This window comes from Elgaria multicarinata, chromosome 19, assembly GCF_023053635.1.
Source record: "Elgaria multicarinata webbii isolate HBS135686 ecotype San Diego chromosome 19, rElgMul1.1.pri, whole genome shotgun sequence".
In the NCBI taxonomy this organism is placed as follows: Eukaryota; Metazoa; Chordata; class Lepidosauria; order Squamata; family Anguidae; genus Elgaria; species Elgaria multicarinata.
In genome coordinates this window covers 6,804,093-6,822,044 of record NC_086189.1, presented here as the reverse complement: position 1 = coordinate 6,822,044, position 17,952 = coordinate 6,804,093, and the positions used below count along the sequence as shown (strand labels likewise).

Here is a 17,952-nt window from a genome sequence, read left to right as displayed (position 1 = left end):
AAAACAACGGATCTAACACTCATTGTTGTCCTGACACATAAACATGTATGTATGTATGTTTTTATATATGGGCGTTAAATCCGTGGACATACAAATATAGCTCAGGGTGTTTCATGATAAGAGATCACAATGAAATACGATTATAAAATTCTACCAAAACACTTTTCAAATTCACCACAACTTCAAAACCAGTTCAGACAGTAGAATAAGCAGCTGAATGGCAGTGTTTTAAAATATAGCTTCCTTTCCCTCTAGATCTAAAAAAAAAACCCCACCTCTTGTCGTTTACAATGAATAAAAATGCCTTAACCTGGCATCTAAAAGAAAACAATGTAGATATGAAAACAGCTTCCTTGGAGTTGGAATCCCACTGGGGCACTTCCGATAAAGAATCCCCCCGCTCTTGTTGTGACCTGCTTAATTTCTGACAACAGTAGCACTCTGAGGAGGCACTCTGTGGGTGATCTGAACTCCTGTGTTGGTTGATATGGGAGAAGGCGATCACATATCATATAAATCATCTTAGCACGGCACACACACAAAAATTGTGCCTGAACCATTTAGGAGCAAAAGCTAATTGAGGCATCTGCGCTCATTATGCATTGTGCATATTCTTTGCATTCATTAATGAACCAACAGTCTGTGCCAACATGGACCCCGATCACCAAAAAGACCGGAGCAGAGATTACAGGAAGGGCCAGTTGCTTGGGGCGCAAGTGCATGTACAGTTTGACCTCAGCTGGTCATCCCACAGCACCTGTGCAGCTGCTGAGCCCCGATGTGAGCGAGTGCCATGGCTAGTGGGGACTGTAGGTTAGTTTTGAGCCTGTTTGAGGTCCAGGGCCGGATCTACACTATTGCTTTAAAGTGCTTTATAACAGTTTTATAGCGCTTTAAAGCAGTTAAAGCGCTTTATAACTGTTATAAAGCGCTTTAAAGCAGTACTGTAGATCTGGCCCAGGTTTGATCGCCAGCTTAGAGGCTCTCAGCAGACCTAGGGAAACTATTGTGCTAAGTTTTCAGAGCAGCAAAGGGGGTCAAAAAGAAAGGGGGAAAGGAGGCATTTGGAAATGTGGATTTTGACACACGCGTTTTGAGCCCATGTAGAGTTGCATTCAGACTACTACTGAAGAAGGTAGACTCATTTTGGCATCCCCACCTGCTCTCGTGAGTCCTCATGGCCACTCCTTTTTCCACTCCACTGGCTGAAACTTACTTAGGGCTGTATAGATTTAATTGATTAATTTACTTAGGGCTTGTATAGATTTAACTGATATATAGATTTAACTGATAGATTTAACTGATATAATATTTTTATTATTATTATTTGGATTTTATAACATATACAATAATCACGCTACATCAACTTAATATACCACAATAATGAAATTAAAAAAGAACTTATTGAAATAATATAATACTGTCTCGTGCACCCCACCCCACCCCGGGACCCTTATTCTCCTTTCCAAAATTGTAATGTATCCTGTGACGGTTTACTCCCTTTCCCTTTTTCTAATACAAATTTAACAAATGGACTCCAAAGTCATTTCGCTTCAGTAATCCTCTCTTAACTCTAATACTACTCGTGAGTCTGTCATTAATAGCTATATCCCAGACTTCTTTATACCATTCTTCTATTTGATAATCCCTTTGTTCCTTCCAATTCCTGGCAATTATTAATCTAGCTGCAGTTAATAAGTTGTTTATTAAGTCTTTACTACCGTATTTCTTCAATTCTAAGACGCACTTTTTACTCCATATAAACATCTTTAAAAATGGGATGCATCTTAGAATCGCAGGTGTGTCTTAGGGTTTTTTCCCCCTGTTGGTCGTACTGAAATTAGTGTGCGTCTTACAATCGATGGCGCCTTACAATTGAATAAATACAGTATTTTGTGTACATTTAACCCCTTCATATATTGATAACAGCGCTATCCTTGGCCCTATCTTTATCTTCCATCCCATTATATCATTTATCTCTTTAAATACTATTTGCCAAAACCTCTGAATAGCTTCACAAGTCCACCACATATGGAAATAAGTGCCTTTTTCCTGACAACCTCTTTTTATCTATTTGGTGTAGTCTTACTGGTGTTAAATACCACCTCCATATCAATTTATAATAATTTTCCTTTATTCTTACCGACATAGTCTTTAATAGACATTGGTTCCATATCTTTTCCCACTCTTGACTACTCAACTGTCTTTCCGTGTCTTGATCTCATGTCATTTTATAATGTTCATATTGCTCTTCCAATCCCAGCAATATCTTCTATAATGCACTCATTATACCCTTGCTAACTATCTTTCCACCTCCCTCTTCCCTTTGTATGATCAGCTTTTCAATCTCCGTACACTCCCTATTGATTAACTGATTAACTTTTATATTTACTAAATTTAAAAAAAATGTGTGTGTGCATATGGTTTTAAATAGAAATTACTGTTAACAACAGCAGATGTCAAATAACTCCATAGCCCTTTTCTCTCCCATAGGAAGGAATGCCTCTTCTAAGATTATAGCTGCTATGACACATGTGTGTCATTTAAAAATAATGTAACTATGCTTCTTGAAACTATTGTTTTCATGCATATGCCAAACCATGAAGTTACTGACTAGGATTTTGTTATCATGTGTGTGTATTGGAGAAAAGGGGGATTTGCTGAGCATTGGATCTGTGCCCGACATGGATCCAAACTAGGAGACCAATCCCATAGTTTGATGTGATTGTTGGTGGGATGGAGGCTCTGCTGTCTGCATGGTTCCTGGGGCTGTATTGGCACCAGGTGCCTGCCTTTAAAAAGCACCGTAACGACAGTGGCTCATATTCAGGAAGAAATGGGTGGTTTCCAATTGTCTCTTTTTGCGTACTTTCCGTCTCTTCATTCTCACAAGTCTGGGTGAATAAACCAAAGAAGTCATTATCACAGATCTACTATGGTTTATTGAGTATCAAGAAGGAGCAACCAGGCAATATTGTTAAATGAGTAAGGACCTTCAACTTGACTTGTCACTAGGATTAATCTCTGTGGAGACTTGTAGCAAATATACAGTGGCCAATTACTTTGAAAGCAAACTGTGTCGTCATCATCATCATCATCATTGTTACAGTCACAGACCAGCAAAACCAACACTAAAACATACAAAGGATAGATAAAAAGTGTCATAAAAACAAAATACAGCTTGGTGAGTTGCTTCTCTCAGAAGGATTGCAATGTTATTTTTCTAGTTTGCATTGAGGTCATGAGAAACTTAGAGACCCTTTAAGTAATATGGGAGGACACATCCCTTAAACAGATTAATACCAACGTTGTGGGGCTACATCCAGAAAAGGCAGTTAATAAAGGCAAGATTAACTTTTTTCTGCATTCCTCATACATGTTACAGTGCAAAATGACATGTTCAACAGATTCTATTGCTCCAGAACCACAGAGACATATCCGTTCATTAACTGGGGTCTTACTAAATCGTCCTTCTAGTAATGCTGATGGCAACACATTAAAGCGAGCAAGGGTAAATGCTCTCCTCTACTTGGGAATGGTTAAAGCATACAGATATGAAGCTGCAGTGAGCCCATAGTAAAACTGTGTCAGAATTTGGGTACAGTGGTCTGTTACCCAAATAAAAATGGGAAGGATAAATCACAATACCTGTTGGAAATGCAACGATTAGAAAGGACATTTCTCTTATTGCTGGTGACAATGTAAACAGGCTAAGGGTGCAATCCGATGCATGTTTCGACAGAAAAAAGTCCTACAGCATTTTTTGAGCTGCAGGATTTCTGTCTAAAGATGCATAGGATTGCACCCTTAGAGATTTTGCTAACATGTTTTAGCAGGAATTAATAAAAATCTAAAAGTAAAGTTTCCCTTTGATCCTGATTTTTTATTAATGTATTTCAAAGTACAAGTAACTAAGGAAAAACACTTCTGTTTAATATGACTTTAGGAGCTAGCCTGATATATGCAACACACTTAATCAAGACGTGGGAATGGTATATCAAATTATGGCAATTCTTAATAGATTAACTTGGGTTATTCAAGATAGTTGGAATGGGAGGCCTGGTATTTGGTTTGAACAGAGATGGAGATGGTTTAAACAATTTTGGAATGATTATCAAATGTCTTGCTAATTTATTTTAAGGTGGATTAAAAATACTAATTGAGTACATGCAAATACAAATAAGGGGTTTAATGCTTGAGAAGGAAGAAGGAAGTTTAAAAAGCTAAACAAATAGGTTATGGAAATTATAAGGGATTTGCAATGTATTGTCACTGATTTGATTTATCCTTTGTAGATTTTTATTTCACAATTAAATGTGATTGCCGGGCTAATGTAATCAAGTACTATATTTAATTTCTTCCTCTGGTTGTTTTAAATTGTACTAAATAAAATGTTGATACACACTTAAGAAAACGAAAGTTTGCACCCTATTCTGCCAGAACTACAAAGGGTACATTCAATCCAGGAGTCAGCCTGACACCCGTTTTACAGTGCTAGGACTTAAGGCTGGACTATATGAAAGAACGGTAGAGTATCCTCCGAGCATGTGTAGAACGCAGGGCTTAATTTCAGCTCAGTCGTCAAACATGTTCTCAGTATAGCAGAAAACCCAGGAAAATGTGAAAGAAGGATGAAAAACGCGTATCCGCTCGCCACTGAGCAATCATAAACCAGCCCTCAGAGATCTGAGATTGGTTCAGAAGATGTGAATTCTGTGGGGAAGGGTGGGGGAGTCTCCCCACCCCTGCTTTTTAGAAAATTAAATACAGGCACTTCGGCTCGGCTGGGCAGAGCTGCTCCCTTCCTGCCACAACTGCTCAAAAAGCTGCTGGGTCCAGCCTTGGAGCATCAGCAGGTGCAGCTTCCGCTTCTGACTGCCTGTAGCCGAGAGTCCTCTCTGCACACCTGCTTCTGCTGCAGCTGAAGCAACCGGCGTGCCGTTCGGGAGGCCTCCCGGCGCTCCAGGGCGGCTGAAAGTGCCGGCTCCTCATTAGAGCGGCTTGCCGGTGAGGGGAGTCCTGCTGCCTGGGCTTCCCGCTCTAATTGCTGCGGTGGATTCCAGGCGCGTTCCGTCATCCCTCTTCTCTGCCTGAGTGGGAATTTGAGAATAAAAGGGCTGAGGGCAGGATAAAGGGTGTGCAGGACAGTGCGAAGCACAGCACATTCCCCAGTGTCACATGAAGTTGTGGGGGTGGCGGGTGAGAAAGGAGGGATGTGGGTGAAGCCTGCCGTGCATCCTGAAAACAACAGGATGAAATTTAATAGGGATAAATGACAAGTTCTCCACCTAGGAAATAGAAACCAAATGCACAATTACAAGATGGGGGATACTTGGCTCAGCAATACTACAAACGAGAAGGATCTTGGAATTGTTGTAGATCACAAGCTGAATAGGAGCCAACAGTGCGATATGGCTGCAAGAAAGGCCAATGCTATTTTGGGCTGCATTCATAGAAGTAGAGCTTCCAAATCATGTGAGGTACTGGTTCCTCTCCATTCTGCCCTGGTTAGGCCTCCTCTAGAGTATTGCGTCCAGTTCTGGGCTCCACAATTCAAGAAGGACGCAGACAAGGTGGAGCGTGTTCTTTTTATATATATATATATATAATTTTTATTAACACAAATTAAAATACATCAACATAAACAATCAATCAAAAAAATTTGAATACACAAAAAACAAACAAAGCTCAACTATTAACCTTTGTAATTTGTCAATATTCATAATCAAACAATACAATACAATACAGTTGCTCCCCTTCACCCTTTGGGATCTATTCCTGCTTCCAAAATCTCATTACTTCTTCTGGTGGTGGTTTTCCACTTCCCTTAGAGAACACATATACCAGGAACTGTTTCCAGATTCCCTCAAATCCATTCGTATTTGTTATGCCTCTTCTTACTTTAATATTACATGTCAATTTATCATTAATGGCAATATCCCAAATTTCCTTATACCATTCTTCAATACAATAATCTCCCTGAACCTTCCAGTTCCTAGATATAATTAATCTCACTGCTGTCAGCAGGTTTGTTATCAATTCTTAAGTTTCATTGTTACACTTTAAATCTCCATATAGTGATAGTAATGCCACACTGGGTGTGTCATTAATCTTCACTCCAACAATTTCTTTTATCTCATTAAACACCATTTTGCACAGTTTTTGTACATATTTGCATTCCCACCACATATGTAAATACGTTCCTTTTCCCCCACAGCTTCTCCAACAGTTTGCTGATTTATTTTATTTAATCTCACTGGGGTTAGATACCACCTCCATATAATTTTATAATAATTTTCTTTAATTCTCACCGACATGTTTCTCAACCCTCTTTGTCTCCATATTCCCTCCCAACTCTGTTGCCCTATCTGTACCATCAAATCTGTTTCCCACACCATCTTTCAAGGTGGAGCGTGTTCAGAGGACGGCAACCAGGATGAAACAAAGCCCTATGAGGAGAGACTGAAACAACTGGGCATGTTTAGCCTGCAGAAGAGAAGATTGAGGGGAGACATGAGAGCACTCTTCAAATACTTAAAAGGTTGTCACACAGAGGAGGGCCAGGATCTCTTCTCGATCCTCCCAGAGTGCAGGACACGGAATAACGGGCTCAAGTTAAAGGAAGCCAGATTCCAGCTGGACATCAGGAAAAACTTCCTGACTGTTAGAGCAGTACAACAATGGAATCAGTTACCTAGGAAGGTTGTGGGGTCTCCCACACTAGAGGCCTTCAAGAGGCAGCTGGACAACCATCTGTCAGGGATGCTTTAGGGTGGATTCCTGCATTGAGCAGGGGGTTGGACTCAATGGCCTTGTAGGCCCCTTCCAACTCTGCTATTCTATGATTCTATGAAAATCCTTCCCAGCCCAGAAAGGTGGTTTATGAAGGAACACAGCAGAAAAAACATGCAGGGTGGAGGTATGGGAAGGGCCGGGCACTTGGAATGTGAAGTCACTGTGGCACCTCGCCTGCAATAGCTCATGCAAAGTACTGGAGTGATGTAGAAGCAGTAGGGCCAATGGTGAACCTGCAGGCTGATTTATTTGTTTGTTTGTTTTAGCACTTTTATCCTGCCCATTAGCCAAAAAGGCTCTCAAGACGGCTCACAAAAATATTTCTTAAGACAGTCTCTGCCCACAGGCTTACAGCCTAAAAAAAATGACACAAAAGGAAAGGGGGTTGTTAGAGAGGAGGGAGGGAGGCGGAAAGAAGCAAATTCAGGCACTAGATTCTTAGTTTCAAATTGCAGAGATGACCAGCAAAGTCCCAGGACAAACCTGTGAAGTTATACCTTTACTCAATTTGGCAAACACTCAGTGGAGGCACAAAAACATTTTCTTTTAAGTTTGAGCATTCTCTCTGAATACTATGTGATCTGGAAGTTTGCATCCTTCCTTCTTAAGCACCAACTCCCACAAAGCCACGCTGTACTGTGTGGAACCCAACTCCCCCATGCTGATCCTGTCATTCAAATGGAAAATGAAGACTGAGGTGCGGGATTACTGGTTCAGGCGAAACAGGGGATTTCCGAGAGATTCTTGTACAAAATCAGACCAGCAGTGTAACTGGATGGAAGTTGCTGTTCCTGCACAGCTTGAGAATGTAAGTGAGCAAGGTAAGAATGAAAGTTAATGGGCACTCAAAGCACTTCTCTATCTTGGAACTACGAGAAGTGGGACAAGGTTTACAACTACGATCCGTGCATAAAAGAATCATCCTGGAATTTATCATCTCAGCCGTATTCTCCCTCTTCTGCCTTCGTGTAACAGGGGAAAATTGTCAATGCTGGTCAGGCATACACACATGCCCTCTAATGTCATGCTCACCCTGCACAGCTGCACATGGGGACGGTCGTCCATGCAGCGGATCCACAAGCTTGCACTTGCATTAACCCAACCAATCTGCTCTTTTCTCCACAGGACTTGCCTCTTGTGAACGGGTCAGCGTCTGCTCCTCATCGCCATGTAAGAACGGAGGGACCTGCAAGGACCTGGAAGATGGGTATAGGTGCCTCTGTCCACAGCGTCCCTTAGTGTATGTGGGGAAAGACTGTGAGTTCCTATATGATGCATGTTCTGGACACCCCTGTCCACCTCAGTGGAGTTGCAGTGGGGTCCCTGGACACCTGAATTACACCTGCCACTGTAGGCCGCGCTTGCTAGGCCTTTCTTGCGACATCAGCGGTGGTGAGTGCGAGAGAAGCCCTTGTCCGCAGCCTGATTTTGAGTGTGTGGAGCTTCTGGACGGGTACAGCTGCCAATGCCAGAGCCGAGAGAGCTGTCAGACTGGGCCTTCCATTTGCTCCAGCCAGCCCTGCCACAACAATGGTACCTGCACTGAGGACGCTGGGGCGTACGCCTGCCAATGCCAACCTGGCCACGAGGGCGTCCACTGCGAGGAGGATGTGGACGAGTGTGCCTCCAGCCCCTGCCAGAATGGTGCCATCTGCCTGGACAGGGTCAACGAGTACAGCTGCTTCTGTGTGCCGGGCTTCCAGGGCTACCACTGCGAGATCGACATCAACGAATGTGCCTCCCGGCCATGCCAGCACAACAGCACCTGCGTCAACCAGATGGACCACTACGTTTGCCAGTGCCTGCCTGGCTACACAGGTACCGTTCGCGCTTGCCGCTGCTCGGATCCCACGAAGGCCGGGCTGGGGAACGTGTGGCCCTCCAGGCAGTGGTGTCCTGCAACTCCCATCATCCCTCACAGTTGGCTATGCAGGCTATGGCAGATGGGAGTTGCAGTCCACCAGCATCTTGAGGGCTACACGGTCCTCACCCTTGCACAAAGGGGATTTTCATGGCTCATCAGACTCTCACCAAAGAGCAATAGCTCCCCAGTTGCCATCCACCAACATAGTCTGGTTTAGAGCAAGGGTGGGTAACGTGCGGCCCCCATTAGCCTCTGGGGGTGGCCTCTGCTGCCGAAATTCATGGTGGCAAAAGCAATCACTGGTAAATAGGTCAAATGTCATTGTTTTCAAGCTAAGTTTAACTTGCTTAGTGCTCTGTAGTGGTTCGTCATCGAATTCAAGCAGCAAACCACCGGGGGGGGGGGGGGTTTGGTCACCTTTTTGCGCCCTGCGGAATTGCCTTCCATGAATGGAGTTTTCCTCTTGTGGAAGGCAGATCTTGGATCCAACCAAATATGAAAATAAAAAAGCAAGACAAATTTTAAAAAAAACCTGCAAAGGGGGCAGAGGAGGGGGGAACTAAGGGTGGCGTCGTGCTCAATTCTACTAGTTGACCCAGTGCTTGGCTGTAGATTAGCCTGTTGGTAAATATGGTTGCTAGGCAGTTTTTCTACTTTTGGCTTCATGCGGCTTCAACGCAAGCTTTGTTGGTCCTTGGAGGATGGAATGGTCCTTGGTCCTTGGTCGGTCCTTGGATGATGGAATGGAGAATGCTATGAACACTCACGAGGCAGCCCTGATCGGAAAGGACATTTCAGTGCTCGGGAGTGTAGTCCAGCCAGTGTCTTTGGCTCTACATTTTCCTCCCCAGCTCTCGCTGAGCCCAAATCTTGTGACTCAAGCCATCTCTCTGGACCATCTGGGCTGGCACGGACTCCGTCTGCACCTGCCAGCAGCCACGTGGGTCTTTTCTGCATTCCCCCCCAGCCCTGGTATCAGGGTGGGAATTCACCCTCTATGCATCCACTCCCACCTGGTACCAGCCGGCACACGCAGACGCTCTCTGGCCTTGCTCATCCTTCCGAGCGAACAGCAGCCTTTACAGGAGTTACATTGCTGTGAAGGAATGTCAGGGTGACTGGCTGGAGATTACCAGTGGGGTGTTGAAGGGGGTTGCAACATCAGGTGCCCCTTCACTAGTTCTTAGTCACCGCAGCGAGTTGTGTGGGAGGCCAGGCCTGCCTGGCAGTGGAATTTCTGCTTGCTCAAGGAGAACAACAGAGGAGGGGATCTGGGAAAACAGACAGAGGAAGAGAGAGAATGAATGAACAAACAAACAGAGGGAGGGCAAATGAACCCCTCTGTCTTCATCTCACTCCTCTCTGGAGGATTCCAAGTTCCGTTTTTTAATTCTCCATCCCTCCGAAGGCTCAGGAGGCGGATAATTGAATCTGTAATAACAGATACGAGCATGACAAACGGTAGAAATCAACATCAACCCCTCCCCACAAGAAAAAACTATACTCAGTATTTTTATTTATTTATTTATTTATTTATTACATTTCTATACCGCCCAAAAACCGAAGCTCTCTGGGCGGTTCACAAAAATTAAAACCATAATAAAACAACCAACATGTTAAAAGCACAATTAAAAAATACAGTATAAAAAGCACAACCAGGATAAAACCACGCAACAAAATTGATATAAGATTAAAATACAGAGTTAGAACAGTACAATTTAAATTTAAGTTAAAATTAAGTGTTAAAATACTGAGAGAATAAAAAGGTCTTCAGCTGGTGACGAAAGCAGTACAGTGTAGGCGCCAGGCGGACCTCTCTGGGGAGCTCATTCCACAGCCGGGGTGCCACAGCGGAGAAGGCCCTCCTCCTGGTAGCCACCTTCCTCACTTCCTTTGGCAGGGGCTCACGGAGAAGGGCTCCTGTAGATGATCTTAAGGTCTGGGCAGGTACATATGGGAGGAGGTGTTCCTTCAAATAACCTGGCCCCAAACCGTTTAGGGCTTTAAATGGGTAGTCAGCCACCTCTGCTCATCAAATGCAGCCCAAAGAAAAACTGCCTTATGCCGAAAGATGTGACGAAAACTTACAGCCTCACATCTCCAGGGGCAGGAAGTTTGATGCAAGAATGGCCTCTCCATGGGTGTTTCGTCATCTAGACGTGGTGCAAGATACTTTAGGACAACCTTCGCCAACTTGATGCCCTCCAGACGTTTGGGGATTCAACTCCCATCAGCCCCAGCGAGCACAGCCAATGGTCAGGAATGCTGGGAGTTATAATCCAAAATATCTTGAGGGCACCAGGTTAGGAAAGGCTGATTTAGGTTGTTTAAACACTGAGTAGTTCTGATGCTGTTTTTAAACACACTGTAATTAAGGCCAGAGGCTTAAAAGGTAGAGAATGTGCCTCTTCCTTGGGTCACGTCTTCCCTGCATCTTTCTTGCTAGCTGACGTGTGTGGTGTGATAACATCCAGCCACTGCCTCCCTTCATACTCCCACATACTACTCAGTAAAGTCTCGTGTGTCCCCATACAATGCACTGCTGTGTCCGCGGGTCCTTGGCCGGCAGGAACGGAGCATTCTTCAGCAGGATGGGATGCAAGGGAGCTTGCTGAACACTTGACAGCTCTTGATCCACCAGATTAGGGGGCCTGCATTCCTCGTGGATTAGCGTAGCCATGACTGCTGCGGAACAACTCTGCCAGAAAATGGGATTAAGTGGATTGGCAGGTGCCAGTCCAGGACTGCATGCTCTGGGGCGATGCCCAGTTACTGAAAGAACTGGGCATGACTGAAAGAACTGGGCATGTTTAGCCTGGAGAAGAGAAGATGGAGGGGAGACATGAGAGCACTCTTCAAATACTTCAAAGGTTGTCACACAGAGGAGGGCCAGGATCTCTTCTCGATCCTCCCAGAGTGCAGGACACGGAATAACGGGCTCAAGCCAGATTCCAGCTGGACATCAGGAAAAACTTCCTGACTATTAGAGCAGTATGACAATGGAATCAGTTACCTAGGGAGGTTGTGGGCTCTTCTCCCACACTAGAGGCATTCAAGAGGCAGCTGGACAACCATCTGTCAGGGATGCTTTAGGGGGGATTCCTGCATTGAGCAGGGGGTTGGACTCGATGGCCTTGTAGGCCCCTTCCAACTCTGCTATTCTATGATTCTATGATTCTAAACCACAGCAGCTCTTATTATTATTATTATTATTATTATTATTATTATTATTATTATATTTATTTATTTATTTATTTATTTATTTATTTATTTATATAGCACCATCAGTGTACATGGTGCTGTACAGAGTAAAACAGTAAATAGCAAGACCCTGCCGCATAGGCTTACATTCTAATAAAATCATAATAAAACAATAAGGAGGGGAAGAGAATGCAAACAGGCACAGGGTAGGGTAAACAGGCACTGGGTAGGGTAAAACTAACAGTATAAAGTCAAAACAAAATCTTGGGGCCAAACTGTGGCAAGGCAACCTACACTGGCATCCGTATGTAGTCTAAGAGTTATTTTGTGGCCCTTGCAACAAGCCTGCAAGCCTGTGAACCGCCCAGAGAGCTTCGGCTATTCAGCGGTATAGAAATGCAGTAAATAAATAAGCAAGCAGAAAAAGGCTGAAGAAAAAGGCTGCTGCCCTTTATTGGGGGAGGAAGTTGTCAACTGATGGCAGCAGCCAGCACTGATGCTGTTTAACAGCCCGCTGCTTGGATTTACTAGGTTTTGCCTACATAGTGGTTTCTTAGGGGGATCCCGACGGTGGTGGTGTTATTCTTATTTATTGTATTTCTATACTGCCTTTCTAACCAACCAACCAAGCTGATTTATGAAAGGCTGGTAGCTGCCTTGCAGTGCAGAACCGGATGCCCAGGAACCATATTGTTCCTTTTTCATGGAGGAGAGGGCTTCCTATGGCTACTAGTCCTGATGGCTATATATGACCTCCAGTATCAGAGGCAGTACACCAGTTGCTGGGGAACATGGGTAGAAGGGTGCTGTTGCACTCACGTCCTGTTCTGGACTTCTCGTTGCGTCCTGTGGTTGGCCACTGTGAGAAGAGAATCCTGGGCTAGGTGGACCTTTGGCCTGATCCAGCACTGCTCTTCTTATGTTCTTAAGCAATCCTGGAAAAGGCAGGGCCCTCTCCCCACCCACCCCACCCACCCAGGATACCCTCCTGCAGGGAGTTCGTGGTGGGAAGCCGTCCTTGCAAGCTGCACATCCCTCCTAGCAGTTGAGGGAGCGAGCAGTAGTCAGTACTGGAGATACCAGCGAAACGTGGACGGTGAGGGGCTCAGGTAATGCAATTTATTTATTTATTTATTAATTAATTACATTTCTATACCGCCCAATAGCCGGAGCTCTCTGGGCGGTTCACAAAAATTAAAAACATTCAAAGTATAAAACAACAGTATAAAACCATAATATAAATACAATACAAAAGCTCAACCAGATAAAAACAGCAGCAATGCAAAATTACAAATTTAAAACACCAAGTTAAAATTTATTTATAGATTTGGGAGAATAAAAAGGTCTTCACCTGGCGTCTAAAAGCATATAATGTAGGTGCCAAGCGAACCTCCTTAGGGAGCTCATTCCACAGCCAGGGTGCCACAGCAGAGAAGGCCCTGCTCCTGGTAGCCCCCTGCCTCACTTCCTTTGGCAGGGGCTCACGGAGAAGGACCCCTGAGGATGACCTTAGGGTCTGGGCAGGTACTTGAGTGGCATTTTTTATAGAAAGGCAGGGTACAAATCAAATCAAACAATCAATAACGTCTAAGGGGCCAGAGGCTCTGACCTGGTTGTTTGCGTCCCACGTCTGCCATGGAACCTTGGTCATGTCCCAGACTCAGTCCAAAATCTGTAAAATGGGGATAATGGTAATAGTTAGAGGATTGTTATGACAATGAAGAACTTTGCCCTGTAAAAGTGTTGCATATATACTAATATCCAGCCTGCTCTTTCTCGTGACAAAGGTGTGAACTGTGATGTGGAGATTGATGAATGTGAATCGGGCCCTTGCTGGCATGGTGGCACCTGCAGCGACCACATTGGGTTCTTCTCCTGTTCCTGCATGCCAGGATATGAGGGCGCCCAGTGTGAGGTCGACATTAATGAATGCCAGAGTCAGCCGTGTCTCAACGGAGGCACCTGCCGTGACCTTGTCAACAGGTGAGAGGCTCAGGCTTTAACCAGGTGAAGTCAGGATGATGGCGATTATGAGATGGCTGCCATTATTTCCAAGGGAGGTAGACATTTCTGGTTCATATGTAGACTGAGGCAGGACCTGCAACTCACTGCAGTGTGGAGCAATCCTGTTCAGGAATCCAACCACTTCCTGCCGTGCTCCTTCTCTCTTGACTTTCAGGTTAGACTCTGTTGGCATTACCTGGCTTCTGAGCCATGTCTCATTGGGCTGTTTGTGGGGTGGGGGTCCCCATGAGTTTTTGTTTTAAAAAAATCTTCAAACTTTGGGCTTCCCTTCTATCTGCTCATGCAGCCTGACACCCTCCTGAGCTGTTTGGAGTTGCAGTCCAAAACATCTGGAGGGGGTCAGGTTGGGAAAGACTGTACCAGTGCCTCTCTCTTCTGCCCGGATGATACTGTCTTGGCTGCATAAGGATTGGCAATGGAGAATTGAGATTGCAATTAGTAGATATGATTTACCTGCATTAGCTACTTTACATTTGCATTAGTCAACCTGGGCCTTTTTTATTTTCATTTTTATTTTCATATCTTTCTCAAATAGAGGGTTCAGTTGAGGAGCACATTCGAAGCAGTGCCGGCTCCGTGTTTTGGAGGGGCCTTGCATAAGGCACCCTTCATGGCCTTCTCACCACCATTGCCACTAGCTCCTCCTCCTCTTTCTCATGATGGCTACCACTTGCTTGCTTGGCAGGCAGGCAGCTAGTGAGAAAGCAGGTAGCAATAGCTACTGCTTCTCCACCACCAATGTCTGGGCCAGAGCGAGAAGCAGTTGAACAAGCAGGTTGCCATGGCAAAGAGGAGGAGCAACTCCAGGGGGCTCTTGTCAGTGGGCCCCTGCTGGGGTGTAGGTCCTGGGCGGGTGCCCAACTATGCCTACCCTTAGAACCGACCATAGAACTAACCAATTAGCCCAGTGCTAACAAGTCACCAGGACTATGGTGACTTGTTATGGCTGCAAGAAAGGCAAATGCTATTTTGGGCTGCATTAATAGAAGTATAGCTTCCAGATCACGTGAGGTACTGGTTCCTCGCTATTCGGCCCTGGTTAGGCCTCATCTAGAGTATTGCGTCCAGTTCTGGGCTCCACAATTCAAGAAGGACGCAGACAAGCTGGAGCGTGTTCAGAGGAGGGCAACCAGGATGATCAGGGGTCTGGAAACAAAGCCCTATGAGGAGAGACTGAAAGAGCTGGGCATGTTTAGCCTGGAGAAGAGAAGGCTGAGGGGAGACATGATAGCACTCTTCAAATACTTAAAAGGTTGTCACACAGAGGAGGGCCAGGATGTCTTCTCAATCCTCCCAGAGTGCAGGACACGGAATAACAGGCTCAAGTTAAAGGAAGCCAGATTCCGGCTGGACATCAGGAAAAACTTCCTGACTGTTAGAGCAGTATGACAATGGAACCAGTTACCTAGGGAGGTTGTGGGCTCTCCCACACTAGAGGCATTCAAGAGGCAGCTGGACAACCATCTGTCAGGGATGCTTTAGGGTGGATTCCTGCATTGAGCAGGGGGTTGGACTCGATGGCCTTGTAGGCCCCTTCCAACTCTGCTATTCTATGATTCTATGATTCTATGCTACCTCACAGGGTTGTTGTTGTGAGGATAAAATGAAGAGGAGGCAGATTATGTATGCCACCTTGGGTTCCTTGGAAGAAAAAAAGGCAGGATATAAATGCAATAATAAATAAATGAATTTACCAGGCTACCTACCGATGAATCATAGCTCTGTGCTGCTTTCCCCCCTTAGCTACCAGTGTGATTGTCACGGCACCGGCTTTGAAGGGCAGACTTGTGAGCTGGATATCTTGGAATGTGCCTCCCAGCCTTGCCAGAATGGTGCTACCTGCTTGGAAGGAGTTGGGCTCTACAGCTGTACTTGCTGGCCAGGTGGGTGAAATCCTCACAGGCTCCAATATTGGGAGGAGGTTGCAGCGAGCCACCTCCAAGCTCAATTCACTTCACAACAGATTTTCCAGGATATATTGCATTTATAAGTCCAGTTCATTATCCCAATTTCTTCCCAGAAGCCAACTTGAAGCCAACGCCTAAGATACGGGCTTGTGCGTTGGCCATAAACGCTGAACTTCTAAAATTCCTTCCAGGATGTAAGCAGGACTGATTGTGGCATCACTTTGAAACCCATTTCAAGATGGCTCCAGCGGCCACCTCCAAATTTGGATCCGGCTTGTAATGGAGTAGCCAGACACCCCTCCACGCCTCTTCACAGGCAAAACACCTTTGAGAAGAGGGGCGGCATAAGAGCTGGCAAGGAAGGCTTGCTGGGGAGAAGGTGCACCTGGCTGGCATCTCCTTAGGTGGAGGTGAAACTATAAATCCCAAGCTCCACAGCCATCATTTCCTGCTTATATGAGCGGGGGATTTAATTTTGGGAGACAGAGGAACTCGGAAATCCTGTGTTTTCTGGCAACAACATGATTTCTAGTAAGAGGGGCTAGCCAAGGCTCTCATTTCTAGGGAGCCCTCTCTGCCCGCTATCTGAACAGTATGTTTTGCTATGCTTGGGGGAGGGACCAGTAGGGACCAGTGTTGTGCTTTTCCCGTTCTCTCCCCCCCCCCCCCACAAGCTTTGTTTCTTTTTTAAGCATTCTCCAGGAAATCTGGGGAGTTGGGGAGGTAGTCCTTATTGTTAAACTGATAGTGAAGATATTAGAATTCCTCACACTAACAAGAGTGGCAGGGAATTTGTTGTTGTTGTTATTAATAGTATTACTATTATCACCCTCCCACCATTTTTCGCTCTTGAAAAGGAGCCCAAGGTGTTTACGAGGTCCTCCCCCCTCTCCATTTTATCCTCACAACAACCTTGCGAGGTACGTTAGGCAGAAAGTCAGTGGCTGCTCCATAGTCACCAAGTGATCTTCATGGCAAGTGGGGACTAGAACTTGGATCTCCTGAATCCCAGTCCAGCATTCTAACCATTATACCACACTATCACTCAACTATCTACTAGTGGATTTATTTATTTATACTTTTTTTTATCCCTGCTCTTAAGCCAAAAAAGCTCCCAAGAGTGCCTACAAAGATTAATAATGAGACAGTCCTTGCTCTCAAGCTTAGAATCTAAAAGTCACAACATAAAAGGAAAAGGGATTGGGAGGGAGGAGGAAAAAAGCAGGTGTTCTTTCTGGCAGGGAAGGTCAAAAACAAGCTCCCTGTGGATGTTCCTTCTCTGGCTGGTGTTGCCCTTGCCATGATATTATTCTTGGCAGAGAGTCTTTCTAGAGGCCCTTGGTTCTCTGGCCGATGGATGAGGCCAGTGTCTGCAGTTCTAGGAAACTGTCAGTTGGATGGTTGCTGTTGCCTTACTACTTATCTGATGCTTCCGCCATTCTCATGTAACCCATTGCTTTGTGCTAAATGAGGCACCTGCCAGCTCACTGGGGGTCTCCCTTTGCTCCCTGCCACCAGGATACACGGGGGCGCACTGTGAAGGAGACGTGGATGAGTGTGCCACAGAGCCGTGTCTCAATGGCGGCCAGTGCTTGGAACGGTCTGATCAAAGCTACTACGGAGAACAGGTGGACTTTCCAATGCAGTTCAGCTTCCAAGAGGCCGCCGGATTCATCTGCAGGTGTCAGCCTGGCTTTGAGGGTGAGTCGCTTGACTCCCCAAGGGGAGAAGCACCGTTTCCTGCCTGAACACTGCAGAGGTGATGCTGGCCGAGAGAGGAAAAACACAGAATTGTTTTTGTTAACTGAGTGAGCCGGTTCTCTGCACACGCTGTAACTAATCGCACCATCAGGCCAGAAATTAGCTTATGGAGTAAGAAATGAGCATGTGTTCTCCTGGTTTGCCTTTGTTATTGTTAAAATTGCAATTAAATCTACTAATTTACAATAAATTATAATTTAAACAGCATTAAGGAAAAAAATATTCATCAGTACAGTAAAATATTTTATTATTGTTAATTGCTATTTTATTGTGATTTGTTTTTATTGGTTTTAATATTTCAGCTGTTTTGACTACCTTGTGAGGATTTCTGCCCTGAAAGGCAGCCAAGAAATGTTTTAAATAAATAAATAAATAAATAAATAAATAAATAATAAAACA

At 45.0% G+C, this 17,952-nt stretch overlaps 1 protein-coding gene across 1 annotated transcript in view; it reads left to right on the top strand.

Annotated features, from left to right (window-relative positions):
• CRB2 (crumbs cell polarity complex component 2) overlaps positions 1-17,952 on the top strand; it is a 53,085-nt gene that overhangs the window by 11,876 nt on the left and 23,257 nt on the right. The window contains exons 2-5 of the mRNA XM_063144597.1: positions 7,921-8,613; positions 13,648-13,843; positions 15,629-15,768; positions 17,311-17,493. Coding sequence (XP_063000667.1) covers positions 7,921-8,613; positions 13,648-13,843; positions 15,629-15,768; positions 17,311-17,493 — 1,212 coding nt within the window. The remainder of the gene's footprint in view (positions 1-7,920; positions 8,614-13,647; positions 13,844-15,628; positions 15,769-17,310; positions 17,494-17,952) is intronic.